At 40.0% G+C, this 16,999-nt stretch overlaps 1 protein-coding gene across 1 annotated transcript in view; it reads right to left on the bottom strand.

Moving 5' to 3' along the window:
• DARS1 (aspartyl-tRNA synthetase 1) overlaps nucleotides 1–16,004 on the bottom strand; it is a 70,564-nt gene extending 54,560 nt beyond the window's left edge. The window contains exons 1-3 of the mRNA XM_059704570.1: nucleotides 15,769–16,004; nucleotides 12,953–13,010; nucleotides 7,514–7,606 (exon numbers count right to left, since the gene is read on the bottom strand). Of these exons, the coding sequence (XP_059560553.1) occupies nucleotides 7,514–7,606; nucleotides 12,953–13,010; nucleotides 15,769–15,834 (217 nt within the window). The 5' untranslated portion in view covers nucleotides 15,835–16,004. The remainder of the gene's footprint in view (nucleotides 1–7,513; nucleotides 7,607–12,952; nucleotides 13,011–15,768) is intronic.
• Between the last annotated feature and the right edge of the window lie 995 nt (nucleotides 16,005–16,999).

Raw genomic sequence — 16,999 nt, 5'->3', positions numbered from 1 at the left:
AAACCTCACATAACGGTGTTATTTATATAAAGGAACCAAAGTTCATATTTATATAGTCTTTACTAGTGAAACAGATTTCCATGTGGCTCTAATGCTATGATCCCCAAAGCGTCTGTGTTCAAAGCACTTTCAATACTAGAATCTTGATGGTCCACTCAAAAAATTTTCTAAAAGATTCAAACAAATGAAAAATCAGTTCTGGTGCCTGGTAAATAGAACTGTCTGCTCAGACTACCTGTATCAGGTACTTTTGAGACCAAGTTCTTGCCAGGTGTTAATAAACACAATTTTCTTTCTTTGGCTCTGGCTGGTAATACAATGTACTGCATGATGTGTTCAGTTCAATGTTTCGCAAGCTACTATTTAAAAACAAACAAATATTTTTACTGATTCCAGCGAGGGAGAGAGATAGAAACATCAATGATGAGAGAGAAGCACTGATTGGGTGCCTCCTGCACACCCCCTACCAGGGATCCAGTCAGAAACCCAGGCATGTGCCCTGACAGGGAATCGAACCCTGACCTCCTGGTTCATAGATCGATGCTCAGCCACTGAGCAACACCAGCTGGGCAGCTACTATTTTTATAGACACTGGTTACTGATAACAAGGAGCACCATGTGTACAATCCTTTTTATGAAAATTTAAAAAAACAAAGGCTATACCCATGCTTGTACATGCATTTTTTCTCCCTGGAAGGGTTCACAAGAAACAACAGTGGTTATTTTAGGGGGAAGAGATTGTGATGGGATGGAGAAGCTAGAACTGTGAGACTTTTTTCATTTTATATCTTTCGGCACTATTGAAATTTTTATTTATTTTTTATTTCAAGAAGTATGTAATTTCTCAGTTTAGCAAAAAGTCCTTACTGTATTTAAATTAGTATAAAAACTTTGCAGGACAGACAAATCAATTGCTAAATATTACTTATCTTTCTTTTTGGAATTTTCCAACCAGTAGACAGTTTATAGAAAGATAGAGAGTCAATGTTCAATACAGCTGAATAAAATCACTATTTTTAGATCATTTAAATTAACAATTAAAAATCATGTTGAGCCCTGGCTGGAGTGGTTAGAGTGCTGGCCCACACATGGAAGGGTCATGGGCTCCATTCCCTGTCAAGGGCGTGTCCCTCCCCTCTCCCCTCCTCTCTCTCTCTCTCTCTCTCTCTCTCTCTCTCTCTCTCTCTCCTCCTTCCCCTTCCCTTCCTCTCTTAAAAAAAATCAATGAAAAAACTATCCTTGGGTGAGGATTAATAGCAAAAAATTGTGTTGAACTTTGATTCTTAAGGTTTTAGAAGCAGCACTTTATTTCTTAAATTTTCACAGGAGTACTGTTTTAGAGAAATGTAAAGTTGGAAACCTTCTTTTACACACCAGGAGAACAATCTTTATTTCTGAGCTAAAGAACCAACATGGTAGGTGTTCAGAACAAAAAGGTTTATTCTCATCTCCATTATGGTGACGGCTCCTAATGAAGAGGCCTTTGTGGAAGAACTAGGTAATTAAAGATGTGAGGCAATCTTATGTCTTGATCTCTTCCTACTGTCTTTCAGCTTGTCAAGCTCCTGAATTCATTATTTAGATAATGTACCTTAACTTCCTGATTCCCAACATTAACCTTTTCCTTCATCATTTATGTTAATCAGTTAGGAAGTTAAATAGCAAAGACCTTACTATTTTAAATACTTTCCATTTGTTATTTTCTCGAAAATATTCTCACATGGATTTTGATCTGACCTTTGATAATAAAAATCCTAAATTATCTGTTTAACAAAAGTAATCAGCTATTTTGGAAGTAAAGTAAGTTTTTAGAAAAAAGAGTATTGAAAGAGAATTATGTACTGCCAATGACTTCCATCTAGTGTATATACAATTTGAAAGGACCAACTGATATTTCAATTACTCTTCTGATATGTAGACGTAAGCTCATAAGCTTTCACAATGGAAAGAAACAAATTTTAAAGGTATCATTAAGAGTTACAGACATATATAAAACACTTGATTTTAGGAATGCATAAACTTAGTATAAGAAATCTGATCTTAAACACTGTCCTTTAAAGCAAAATACACAGATATTATGTAAACAGACTAGATTTTTTTGTTTGCATAACAGGATCCTATATCGTCATACTTTTGACACTATGATTTTGACACTTCCATTTCCTTATTTATGGTTTTTCACAGCTTTGCTCTACTTGAAATTGCTAGCATGGTTTGTTTTTCTAAGTCCACTTTTTTTAAAAACATATTTTATTGATTTTTTACAGAGAGGGAGAGAGAATAGAGAGTTAGAAACATCGATGAGAGAGAAACATCGATCAGCTGCCTCCTGCACATCTCCTACTGGGGATGTGCCCGCAACCCAGGTACATGCCCTTGACCGGAATCGAACCTGGGACCCTTCAGTCCACAGGCCGACACCCTATCCACTGAGCCAAACCGGTTTCGGCTAAGTCCACTTTTAATGTGTTACTACTTTTGGAGTTATAGCAGATGAATTATTCTAAGTAAGTCTTTATTTATTGACATTTTCCCAATGTAAGACATGGGAAGAAAGGAAAAGCAGCAAATTGAAAGCATAATATTTTATTTTTAGATAATCTATTTTGGCAGAAACCGAAAACATTGACAATCACTATTAGCAAGATGTGGAGAAAGTCACATACTTGTGGGATAAATACATATAATGTTATTGAAAGTTCTTTTGGTATTAGAAATATGAACCCTTTTTGGTCCAACATTGAGGCTGACTCGACAGACCAGGTGCTAGGAGCAGGTCTAATGTCGAGGCTGAGGTTGACACCACAAACCGGTTCAACATTCAATCCCATCAATTAATATGGACCAGACTGTTTGAATTCCAAAAATAAAATTGGACCACAAAGGGTTAAGTATGTATATGCATACCCTTCAGTCCAGCTATCTCACTTCTAGATACCTATCTTGGAGAAATACTGCCTTATGTAGATCTATAACTAGTACCTTGAAAAAAATCTCCGAGAAACATGCTCATTGAAAATTTTAAAAGTTGCAGAATAACACGTAAAATATGTTGTCATCTACATAAAATAAGACAAATTAAAACTCACACACAAAACAGAAAAACTGTATGTATCTGTGTGTGCATGCATATACATACATTAAAAAGGAAGATTTTTGAAAAGATGCTGAACAAATTATTAAGAATAAATAGAAAAATGTTGAAGCAGAGGATAGACAGTAAAAAAGAAAAAAGTGAATATCATTTTTGTATTTTTTGAAAAATTCATGTGAAAATGTTATTTGGGTAACTTACTTAAACACACACACATAAATAACCTTAAAAAAAATAAGATTTTCCAATTAGAAGTTATGAGGATCAGATTAAATGCAAAATTTCAAAAATATATCTGAAACTTAATCTAGTACTATATTAAAATACCATTCACACCTTTGCCAAATTCAGTTTATTTCATGTATCTACAAATTGTTCAACATTAAGAAACCCATTATTATAAATCATTACAATATATAATTGATTCTTGTTATTTGTGATAGTTATATTCCATAAAGTCTCCAGGAACAATGAATTAGCAGATATTGAACTATTGCTCCTAGGGGAAATACAGGGTTAGGTTCCCGTGAGCCTCTGATCACAATATTTTCATCAGTCCATCAATACATGACCTTGTTTTGTGTGTTTCTGTTTAAATACATTTTATTTAATATATATAGAATTGGTTCATTAACATGAACTCATAGCCAATAGCACTGTATCTCATGCTCACATGAAGCTTGTCTAACACATATTTTCTCTGTAAGGCATCTTACAACCTCCTTGCACTTAGGAACGCTAGAAAACACTTCAGCAGTACTACACTTGGGGGCCATATTAAATAGCCAAATCACCAACAAAAAGCACAGAACCTGAAGAATGTGGCATGAAACAGGTTGTGAAAAGGACACCTGTTAATGAGAGCTGACTCAAGAAGGCAGAGCTTCATTGTGTTTGACCTCGGCTGGGAACGTACTAGGATGTACTGGACAACTCAAATGTTTTGCCACTGCACACGTGCATGTCAGCATGTCTGTGAATGACAGTGAAAATGCCGCACATGCTAATTTGGGGGTTACAAAACTAGGTGAATTTGTAAATACATAATCTATGAACAATGAGGACCAACTGTATTTTTAATTTTTTATTATCTAGAAAATTTCAAACCAACACAAAAGCAGAGAGAATAGTATAATGAACCTCTACATAAATACACTCAACCAATTATATTTTGAGGGGAAAAATTGCTGGCAAAAGGTCTTGTAAAATTTAACATCTATTTCTGACAACAGAAAACTGGACCAGAAGAAAACTTCTTTTAATACTTTCTAAAATCTGGTATTGCTTTCTAATGACATTTTATGCAGAACACCTACAGTCATGAAATAACTCATCAGGAGTTTCAATCTCTGCTGTATAAAAAAATCCTTAATTGTGGAAATCCCTACAGGACTAGAAAGAATCATTATTGTAAAGAGAAACAACATGAAATGAAATAAACATTTGAAAAAAAAGGGCATTATTTGTAAATGATACCAATGTCTACCTATAATCCTCTTGGTCATTCTTGTCTCAGCTTTAACCCAATCCACTTATCCCTCAATGCCTGTACTATTTTTAAAAATAAATATATTTTTATTGATTTCAGAGAGGAAGGGAAAGGGAGAGATAGAAACATCAATGATGAGACTCATTGATCAGCTGCCTCCTGCAATGATGAGACTCATTGATCAGCTGCCTCCTGCACGCCCCCTACTGGAGATTGAGCCCATAACCTGGGTATGTGCCCTTGACCGGAATCGAACCTGGGACCCTTCAGTCTTCAGGCTGACGCTCTATCTACTGAGCAAAACGGGCCAGGGCTGCCTGTACTATTTTGAAGCAAACCCCAGCCATGGTATTTCATCTATATATATATATATATATAAAAGCCTAAGTGACGGAACAACCAGTTGCTATAATGCGCACTGACCACTGGGGGGCAAATGATAACACAGGAGCTGCCCCCTGGTGGTCAGTGCGTTCCCACAGCCAAACTTCTGTGGCCAACCCACCTCCCACGGCCCCTCCCCCCCACCGGCTGGCCCGATCGGCCCCAATGGCCAGCCTGGCTGAGGGACCCCATCCATGCATGAATTCGTGCACCAGGCCTCTAGTCTATATATAATTAAGTACGAACCCCTAAGAGATAAAAGCCTTTAAAAATAATGTTACCACAGTAATATTATCTCAACTAAAAAATGAACAAATATTTAACATCAAATATCCAGTCAATGTTCAAATTTCCAAGAATCTCAAGTATCTTTTTATTGTATATTTAAATCAGGATACAAACAAGTGATTAGTTCAGAGATAGCATAAGTCTGTTTAAACTCATAGCCTCCTTCTCCCTTTTCTATTTATTTATACTAGTAGAAGAGACAAGGTTGTTTTTGCTCATAACCATTGTCACTTAATATGTGTTCCCTAGTCCTATGTTTTTCCTGTAAGTTGGTAGTTAATCTAAAGGCTTAATGAGATTCTGGAACAATATTTTAGGCAATAGTATTTCATTGAATGGTATTGTGTTCTTTCATAAATAGATGTAAAATATTTCTGGTTATCTTTCTATTCTGTTATTAGCAATCACTGACCATCAATGTACCTAGGTAATTTATAAGGAACAAAATGGTGATGGTCTAATATGCTCTTTTCATTTTATTAGTTGGAATACCTCTCTAAAGAGATACTTCTTAAAAAATAAAAAGACACTTTTCTACACCTACCATTTGGTTAGCCAGTGATATACAACTCATACAGAAATGATATTGTTTCCAAATAATGAACTGTTTGCATTGGTGACCAACTAGGTTTTCTGTTTGTCTTAGCATTAATATGTACTTACAGATTTAAACATATATGATATGTTTCAATTCACTGCAATTATCCTTATTGATACTCAAATTGTTCCATTTTGGGGATACATGTGAAGAGAAGTATGCTTGGTTCAGCCTTACATGTAGCATGTATTCTATCTTTTAATTTGTTAAATAACCATGTTCAGGAAACAAAGTGTATATTTTGGACAGAACAAAGATCCCACACTAGTGGGAGAAAGACAAGTAAATCAGGGATTACAATACAATGTGATATATCCATTGGTAGAATAAATGGCCCAACCTTTCAGGAAGGCAAATCAACATTTTTAAAAAGTTAATATTCCAGCACTATTCTTCTCAAAGTCTACTAGCATTCATCTACTTGGGAGAAGAATACTGGAAAAATAGACAAACTCTTAAAGTAGTGACCTTGAGAGCATTAGACATATGTATAAAATGTTGGGATTTTAAAAATGAGCCCAGCCCTGACCGGTTTGGCTCAGTGGATAGAACGTCGGCCTGCGGACTGAAGGGTCCCAGGTTCAATTCCCGTCAGGGGCATGTGCCTTGGTTGCGGGCACATCCCCAGTGGGGAGTGTGCAGGAGGCAGGTGAATCGATGTTTCTCTCTCATCGATGTTTCTACCTCTCTATCTCTCTCTTTCTCCCTTCCTCTCTGTAAAAAAATCAATAAAATATATATTTTTTAAAAATGAGCCCATATTAATTCTATAAGTATTTTAAAACACAATGTAAAAAATGCTATATTATAGAATGTATTAAATGCTATAGAAGCAATGAACTCTTAGAGAGACAGAAGGTATTTTAGAAAGCTTCTAGATTTTGTTTGTATTCCACCAATTACTATGAGAACTTGGGCAAGTAGTTTTAGTCTCCTCATTTATAAAGGGCAATAGCAATGCCTGTTCTGCCTACATCACAAATTTGTAGGGATGATCAAATGTGAAAAAGTTATAAACTAATGTCATTAATATTTTTAGATAATTTTGAACACTTTAGGTTAGGACAATTTTCCATAAGGAACTAAGGTTTGTCTAAACTATGCTTATCCTTCTTTTCTGTTGTTAATGCTAATTCAATGGGACTTTCTACAATGAGAAAAAATATTCTGTATTTGTACTGTCTGTGCAATATAGGAAGCCACTAGCCACTGTGGCAGTTAAGCACTCAAAATACATGTAGTGGCTGAGCTATTGGATATTAATAACTACATGTAGTCAGTGGCTACTGTATCGGGCAACCCAGTCTTAGCCTTTTATCTCTTCTACCTCTCTCCCTATCTAAATATCACAAATATAAGGATATTAACAAATAAAAAGCTTCTCAAAAACACTTCAAAAAATTAAACTTATGAGAACTGCTAAATCAATACCTTATTAGGTTTCATCTGAGTTTTTAAGGTCAACTTATATTTAAGGCGATCTTATAAAAATCTAAAATTAATTAAACACAGACTAATATTTTACAGTGATTTTAAAAAGAAAACAGAGGGGATTTTGTTTTATTTTTAAAGATTTACTTTAGTCTGTGAAATATACGCACAACAAAAAATTTCGATTCCTTAACCAAAGACCTTTCTTTACTCATTAAATCAACCTTACCTTTAGCTCGGCTTGTATGAACCCTTGCACGCACCCAAACAACTTCATCAGCTTTTTGTACTGTCAAATTGCTAACCCGAACCAAAACTCGATCTGCAGCAAATAAACGAAACAAATTTAGTAATTCAGAATTTACAGAGATCATAATTTTGATTTGACAGCGAGCATAAGTACTCGGTATTAGTTTTCAACCTCTGACGCCTTCTTAATTTGTGAATTGTATTTTCTAAATATATCTCTAAAACCTATACAATTCTCGAGGCCCAGACCAGGAGACTCAATTGCTTGGAGGGTCACCTATACAACAAAAGGTTGCAGGTTGTTGCAGGTTTGATCCCCAGTTAGGGCATGTATGAGAGGCAATTCATTAATGTTTCTCACACTCATTTTCTCTCTGTCTCTCCTTTCCTCTTTCTCTAAAATACGTATCGTCAGGTGAGGATTAAAAAAACTCTATCCAATTCTATTATCTTCACTGCCACCATCCCAGAGTACTTGTCTAAATTACGGCAATAACCTTTTGATAATCCCGATTCCCTAATTCAGTCTATACTGGAGTCAAAGAGAATTTCAAAATGCGTATGTGCTGAATATTTTATTGATTTATAAGGCCAACTACAATCTATCTTCATCCACCTTTGCCTAAGTGGACATGGTATTTTAGCTTGCCTGTCACAGTACGTAAGTCAGCTAGCCAAAGGGGAGGTTTCTCCGCCAGGCCTGGATAGTCATGGTGTTATTGGAGAATTGCACAGGTGGAATTTCTCCGCTGCTAGTGGGAGTGGGGTTCTTACAATATTCTGAGAAAACGTTTTTTAAGACTCTCACAGGAAAACGAGTGATTTTTATCTGTATAGCATTCTATCTCTCAGTTTAAAAGTCCTATTTCCCTTAAACCAGTTCTGGAAATGTGCAGCTGGGGATGCAGCAGAGCTAAAAGCAAAGCCAGTATCCACAGTCTCTGTTCAATGGTGGAGCTGAGTCCAGCAGAGCATCAGGCTAGTTACAGTCCATCGGTCCATTGTGTGGGGTCCACGTGACTGTGGGCCATGGAGGCCAAGTGCAAGGGAGAGTGTCTCCTGCAACAAGAGAGCTGGGAGCCCAGTGCACAAGACAGCCGAGAGAGAGCTCTCTCCGTTCAGTTTATGTATCTCAGATTTCTCACCCTAGCAGTGGCCATGCCTATTCTGGCCAATAACCTACTCCCAGGTGTGACTGACAGACAAGCACCTTCCCACACCACCCATACCTTATCAGGCATGCGTCTATTGTCCAGACCCTTCCCCCGAGGATCTGTGGGGAGCAGACCTGGAGCATGTTAAACTGCAGCTTTCTGGCAAAGCTGTACAAATGGCATGCCTCTATTATCTGGCCTTCCCTTTGCTCCTTTCCAACTAATTAGTAACTTGGTTAATTACAGTAATATCATTGGTACCCCATTCCCTAGGACACAGTGACTCATCCAGGGAAAGGCATGTTGCTCCAACTGGGCTAATCAAACTCCTGCTCTGGGACTTAATATACAGACACTGGGAACGAAGCTCTACCCTGGGCTTGCTGAGCTGGGATGGTATAAGGCCCGTGGTCAGCAAACTGCGGCTCGCGAGCCACATGCGGCTCTTTGGCCCCTTGAGTGTAGCTCTTCCACAAAATACCATGTGTGGGCGCACACATACAGTGCGACTGAAACTTCATGGCCCATGCGCAGAAGTCAGTATTTTGTGGAAGAGTCGGTATTTTGTGGAAGAGCCACATTCAAGGGGCCAAAGAGCCGCATGTGGCTCGCGAGCCGTGGTTTGCCGAACCGCAGTTTGCAGACCACTGGATACTATAGGCCCAGGGCTGCAGCCACCATCTGTCCCACTACCTGAGTTTGTAGGATGAGAGAATAAAGCCAAATAACCTAAGAGAAGCAGAGCCAAGAAATACGGACAGAAAGCCTTAAAGATGCTGATTGAGCCTCTAGATCAGTGATGGCGAACCTATGACACATGTGTCAGAGGTGACAAGCGAACTCATTTTTTTGGTTGATTTTTCTTTGTTAAATGGCATTTAAATATATAAAATAAACATCAAAAATTTAAGTCTTTGTTTTACTATGGTTGCAAATATCAAAAAATTTCTGTATGTGACACGGCACCAGAGTTAAGTTAGGGTTTTTCAAAATGCTGACAGGCCGAACTCAAAAGGTTCGCCATCACTGCTCTAGATGCAGTCATGCCTTATGCCATCTCACCTTTTTTCTCTAGAGCAGCGGTTCTCAACCTGTGGGTCGAGACCCCTTTGGCATTCGAATGACCCTTTCACAGGGATTGCCTAAGACCATCCTGCATATCAGATATTTACATAATTACTCATAACAGTAGCAAAATTACAGTTATTAAGTAGCAACAAAAATAATTTTATGGTTGGGGGTCACAACAAGAGGAACTGTATTTAAAGGGCCAGAAGGTTGAGAACCACTGCTCTAGAGTTATGTAAGCCAATAAATTCCGTGAGGCCCTACAATTGTGTCCTCCAATATATCCATCTAGAGTCCTCCAAACAAAAAAACTATTACGTGAAGATAGTGATATGAGGCAATAATGATCCAGAAATCATTTTATTTTTTAAATATGCAACAATTTGAATATTAAATTTAAAACATATTACTTAAAAACATAATAATAGACATCATATCACATCACATCAAGAGTAGTAAAAGATCTTTCTCAAGGGTTATGTTGCCTAACTAATAAAGGTTGTCATTACAGGCAGTCCTCGGGTTATGTTGGACTCGATGTACGTCATTTCGTGGTTACGTCGCCATCTCCCATTTACAGTATTTATAAAAAAATAAGTTCCGTCATTTCGACATATGTACATATGTGCTTTATGTTTTTTATTATTTATTTACCACAAGTAAAGGTCAGGAATTGTTATCTTTCTCTTAAATGTTTTTTTTCTAATATATTTTGATTTTTTACAGAGAGGAAGGGAGAGAGATAGAGTTAGAAACATCGATGAGAGAGAAACATCGATCAGCCGCCCCCGCACATCTCCTACTAGGGATGTGCCCGCAACCCAGGTACATGCCCTTGACAGGAATCGAACCTAGGACCTTTCAGTCCGCAGACCGACGCTCTATCCACTGAACCAAACCGGTTTTGGCGGTTTCTGACTGCTTCACTTCATTGACTGTGTATGTGCTCCATGTGAATGATGTAGGTGCTTATGTAGGTGGGTTCTGACTTAACGGCGAATCGTGTTACATTGTCACCTGTAGGAACGGATCTCCGAGGTAACCCAAGGACCTACTGTATCTTCTGCAGTGAAACCTAGTTATAATACTAAGCAAAGCCCTAGATGGTTTGGCTCAGTGGGTAGAGCTTTGGCCTGTAGACCAAAGGGTCCCAGGTTCAATTCCAGTTCAGGGCAGTACCCCGGTTGCAGGCTCTTCCCTGGCCCTGGCCCTGGCCCCGCCCACGTCAGGGCTAATGCAGGAGGCAACCAATCGATGTGTTTCTCTCATATTGATATTTCTCTCTGTCTTTCCCTCTCTCTAAAAATCAATGGAAAAATATCCTCGGGTGAGGATGAAAAACAAACAAACAACCCCCCCACAAAACACAAAACCAATACTAAACAAATATATTTATTCTACCTACTTTGTCTAAACATACTTATAATTTGTCTCTTGAAGCAAATAGGAAAATTACAGGAGAATACAATGGTTCTCACTGCCAAAAGCAGACAATGAATGAGGAATTTTTAAGCCACTGGGTATCACAAGAGAATTTCTACAAAACATTGCCAACAGACCTTATGAGTTAAACCAACTCCCAAGTCTGCTGTGTAAACTTAGGCAAAGCAAAGTATGAAAGAGAAAAGACAGACAGAATAGCATAAACATTTAAGACAGATTTGGAAATACCAAAATTGAAAAAGCCAATGACTTACTAATAACTAGGCAATAAAAACTCAAAATCAAATGAAACATAACAACATAAATCTAAGGAGACATAAATAAATGTCATGACTAGGGTAACTTTAATAGTACTTTGAAAAAAGACAGAATAATAGCCCTTCTTTCATGTGGTATTCCAACTAATTAGCTTAGGGGTTCTCAACCTTTAACATATCTACACATACTTAAGGCACATGTCACACTTGCACCAATGATTGATTATTGGCAGTAGGGTTTCAGTTTAAAAAACTATTGCCTCCTCCACACTCTTAAGACACTGGCATTAGCATGAAGAAATTTGGAGAAATGGAAGCAAATGGGGAAGGAAACTCTGCCTGAACAAAGTATAAGGATTTTAGCAGAGATAAAACCAAAGGCAGAAATTTACTGTTATGCTACTGTAAACATACATAGTTTTTTCCCCTCTTTTTTTTCCCCTCTGGTTGGGAGAGCTTATAAGTGGAAAACAGTTGTCTGGATTTGCCAGCCAAATGGGAACAGTAATTATGGCAAGGGGTGATTGGGACTTACGTAATAGATTGAAACTCCTTTGGGCATCTTTGTGTTGCAGCTGAAGGAAGTCCAGTTCAGGAAGATAATTAAGCTAAAAACAAAGTCTCAAATGACCCCTCTTGCTTACTCTGCAGGGGAATGTCATCTCCAAACTATATTGCTTCTATCCCATTTTATATTCAATTATTTTACTTCACCATCTGTATCTTTTGGAAATGGTATATTTTTAGCCAATTATTTTGCACTTTTTGGAAAAAAGTTGGGAAGGAAAGTGATTTTATGATCATGCAATAAATTGAATCCAAAATCACAATAAAATTAACCCGGAGATATGTTATTTCCAAAGCATAACATTCATAGGCAGGTCTGTAAGTTAGAAGTACTTCCAATAGGCCAGAACTTAAAGATCTGCAGTTGTACCAAAGACTGAAAGACATAATTTGGACTTTGGAGTGTCTACCATAAGAAAAATTGTTGTAAGTAAGATAATCTATTGAAAACACAAATAAATAAGTAAATAAAAACAAAAGGCAAATGTTTAAAAAAGAAAACCTATAGGTCTGGAGAAACAATATGTGACAAACCCATTTCAAAGAAATCTAATAAAAGTAAGGGAAGAGTAAAGAAGGTAGCCTCATAAAGCATGCAAAAAGGCTGTATATGATGAAGGTAGTTACTATTAACATTCTTTTATCTCCTGGGCCAGAGTTAAATCTTAAATATTTTACCTAATCACTTAGGAATATCTTTTTAATATAATTTAACTCTTAAAATATACTCATTTAATGTATTTTCTTCCCTTTCTAGATTAGGAACCCCAACCAAATTGACAAATGTTTATACAGGATTATAACATCTGCTTGGGTTATTACTGTCATTTAAGTTTTTCAAAGTTATGTCAACCTTAATTAAAACTTCATGAAGAATTTCCCTGGAATTAGAAGAAAAACAGCTTTATTTATTATCACATAGCTACTAACCTGATTTTTCTTGAGACTGTATCATTGAAGATACTCCATATCTTTCTTTAGCATAATCCTACAAAAAATGTTTTGCATTATAACGTTTTATTTAAAAAAAAAATAATAGCATAGTAAAAACATAAATACAAACAACAATGTAAAAATAAATTCCTTTTCACTTTCAGGACCACTTTATTAATTCAAAGAGTCGTAGTTTTAAAGTGTGGAAATTTGTCATATTATTTACATATGTACTCTATAGAAAAAGGATAAGCACCGGTTTCTGGCTAGTTTGTTGGAAAGATCACTACTCTTGGATGGATATGCCATAAATAATAGCATTCTCAGATAAAATTTACACATGTACAACACATCGCAACTATCCTCTTCAAAATGAGATTAACCTACTTCAAAGGAGGGATATAAATTTCCTGGAAGGGAGTAGGATGAAGCACCACAGTTTTATTAACTTCCTATTACAGGAAGAGATGTTCAAAGAGAACCAACACTTTTTTGGTAAGCTTTCTGAGCACCAGATGTCACATTTTTAGAAACTGAAGATGTTGGATATAAACTAACTACAATTTTGCATTTGGAAAACATAAAAAAAAACAAACCCACCAGCTTCCTGTTTCTAAAAATCAGCTTCAGCATACTAGGTTGCAAGTGACAATGACAATATAATATCTAGGGTTCAGGCTTTTCTTAAAAAACTATATTTATTAAATAGACTAGAGGCCCAATGCACAAAATTTCTGCGGGATTGGCGGGGGTGGGGGGGGGGAGAGCCCTCAGCCCGGCTTGCGGCCCTCTCACAGTCCGGGACCCCTCGGGGGATGTCCACCTGCCAGCCTAGGGATCAGGCCTAAGCAGGCAATCGGACATCCCTCTAGCAGCCTGGGACCCCTCAGGGGATGTCCGACTGCCTAAACCAGCAGTTGGACATCCCCTGAGGGATGTAGCAGCATGCCAAGCAGCAGAGAAGAGCCCAAATCGGGGCCAGGCGCCACACCACTCACGCTCAGCCTGGCCCACTGCGCCTGCTGCTGTGGAGTCAGGAGAGGCTCCCGCCATGGCAACTGCTGGCCAGCCATGAGCCTGGCTTCTGGCTGAGCGGCGCTTGCCCTGTGGGAGTGCACTGACCACCAGGGGGCAGCTCCTGTATTGAGTGTCTGCCCCCTGGTGGACAGTGTGCATCATAGCAACCGGTTGTTCTGGTTAAATGTCACTTAGGCTTTATTATATAGATAAGTGACCTTTTCTTTTAATCTCACTTAACCTCTAAAATGATCTCTTAGGAGCCTTCTAGCTATAAAATGGCATAACTCTGCCACAATGTCTACCTTATATCTAGACCTGAGCTATCTGCAAGGTTGCATTAGTTTATATAATCAGATAAAGAATACCCAAAATAATTCCCTTAGATTTTACAAGGTAACTTAAGATATATATGAAATAATTCGTTTTTATCACTCTATAGCTATCGGTTGGAATCCTCTCCTTTAATCTGGAGGACTCAGGTTTTTGTGTGTTTATACAAAAATAAACCAACCAACCTTAAGGACAAAGAAAACCCCAGCCCTAGTAAAAAGATATAGTTATACAATATAGCATTAGGGCAACAGATGGATTAGTTCAGTGATGGCGAACCTATGACACGCGTGTCAGAGGTGACACACGAACTCATTTTTTTGGTTGATTTTTCTTTGTTAAATGGCATTTTTTTTTAAATATATTTTATTGATTTTTTACAGAGAGGAAGGGAGAGGGACAGAGAGTTAGAAACATCGATGAGAGAGAAACATCGATCAGCTGCCTCCTGCACATCTCCCACTGGGGATGTGCCCGCAACCCAGGTACATGCCCTTGACCGGAATCGAACCTGGGACCCTTCAGTCCGCAGGCTGACGCTCTATCCACTGAGCCAAACCGGCTTCAGCTGTTAAATGGCATTTAAATATATAAAGTAAATATCAAAAATGTATGTCTTCGTTTTACTATGGTTGCAAATATCAAAAAATTTCTATATGTGACACAGCACCAGAGTTAAGTTAGGGTTTTTCAAAATGCTGGCCCACCGAGTTCAAAAGGTTCGCCATCACTGCCCTAATTCATGTTTCAGCAACCCCTAGTCCACCTCATATTCTTAAAATGTCCCATTCCTTATGCAGTTTATCACAAACTCGTAATTCCACAATAGGAAAATTAGGAGCCGGGCATGAGTAAAGGCCCAGTTTTAATACAACACACCTGACCTGTAGGATGGTATCAAACTTTCATTTCGGAAAAGCGCCGAGGGACCGCTGGGTGTTAGGAATTGCCCCCCAAGATTGTGGGTCCCTTCATCTCAATCGCCCTCTAAGCTTCCTGCCTCACCCCATCACTTACAGGAAGAAAGACAATAAAAACGACAAGTGTCCTTTAGAGCTGCCACACGGCAAACGGCCACTAAACACACAGTCAGACCGTTTTACTCATCACTGTCAGTGTCCGAGGTGGTGGTTTACGTGAGGGACGTGCCTAGCCAGGGAGACGCCAGGGTGACCCCGCGCTGCCACTTCCGGGGCAGGGGGAGCCTCACGTCCACCCTCCCCGCGGCCCGCTGCCGGGGAGTCAGGCCGGTGAGAAAGCGGTCCGGTCCGGAGAAGGTCTGGCCACGCTTCTTGGCCAAGGCCCCGGAGTCCCGGCGAGGGCCCTGGGCGCCCGGACCCCGGCCCGCAGGAGAAGTGCCGACAGGGACCCCGAGGGCAGGGTCCCGCTCACCCTCCGCCCGCCCTCCGCGCGCTCCGGCCCAGGGGTCTGTCCTCCCGGGCCCGAGGAAGGGGGAGACCCACTTCCGCCGCGTCCATGACCTCCCGCGGCTTCTCCTGAGTCTTGCGGCTGGCGCTGGCGCTGGGCATCGGGGCAACTGGACGGGGCAGCGGTCACCACCCTCCCTCGCAGGCTTCCGTAGGGCAGGCCAAAGGGGCTTCTCCCTCCCGCACGGTCTCCGCCCTCCCTGCACTTCGGTCACAGCACACGCGTCCCGACTCCGCGTGGAAGGGCGACTCCGGAAATGTCGCGAGAAACGCAACTCTCTCGAGATCCCGAAGAGCTAGTAGCGGACGGCCAGACGCCGCGGGGTCCTCTGGCCCCGCCCCTACGGGTGTTGAGCTGGAGTTGGAGGGAAATCCCGGGAGTTTGTCGTATTATCGCGGGATCGGCTGCGAGGGGCGGGGTCCCGGGGCGGGCGGCCTAGCTCCCAAGTGAAACTGTTGCCTTTTCTCTCTCCAGCCTCTCGGTCCCTCCGGCTTCCACCCGGGACTGTTCACTAATCTCAGGCTCCGCCTTCCTCCCGTGGACTTCCTGCCTCCACGCTTCCCAGCGGCCGCGCGGCTGCCTGGAGTGATTGGAGACCTGTCGCTGCTGCTTTGTGGACTGGGACGCGCGAGTGCTGGGTTCTCGGTAGCTGGCTGGGTGGAGGGGATTCTTTCCCTATTTCGCTGGCCAAGCCAGTCACGTGCTCCTTCCCGAGTTCAACAGAGTAGGGTAATTTACTCATTCTTCAGGGAGCAGTACTGACTGTTTCTGGTCAAGAAAACGTTCTATGAGATTCCAACGTAGCGCCTGTGTCGCTGCTCCATCTCGGGATTTTTAGAAAGCTTGTATTCCCTCATTTAGATATTATCCAAGTGAATGAACTGATGCTCAGAAATCTGAATACAAATCTCATATATTGGCCTTTTGCTAGGGGTAAGGGTTATTTTTTTTTTTTATCTTTCCATTGCCCACGAGGCCTCTACAGGCTCTCCTTAATTCTCTTGACTTGATATGTTATTCTTACTTAGGACATAGCCGTGTGGGGGGAGATTAAATAGGTACTTCTGCTCTGGCCTCCCTTCCTGATAGTGATGGAACGGAATTTGCCAGACCAACAGCCTCGCGCCCTATGCCGAGGTCCGTGGATCTGCTCCAGTAACCACACCATAGCTGCAACTGCGGCTACAACTGTGTTGCATTTGCAGTAGTCTTCTGTCGCCCCCTGAATCTGTCTGTGTTTGTGGGAGCCAGACTGGTGGAAATAGA

This window comes from Myotis daubentonii, chromosome 7 (assembly GCF_963259705.1).
Source record: "Myotis daubentonii chromosome 7, mMyoDau2.1, whole genome shotgun sequence".
NCBI lineage: Eukaryota > Metazoa > Chordata > Mammalia > Chiroptera > Vespertilionidae > Myotis > Myotis daubentonii.
Note: the sequence above shows the minus strand (reverse complement) of the source record. Positions and strands in the feature narration are given on the sequence as shown.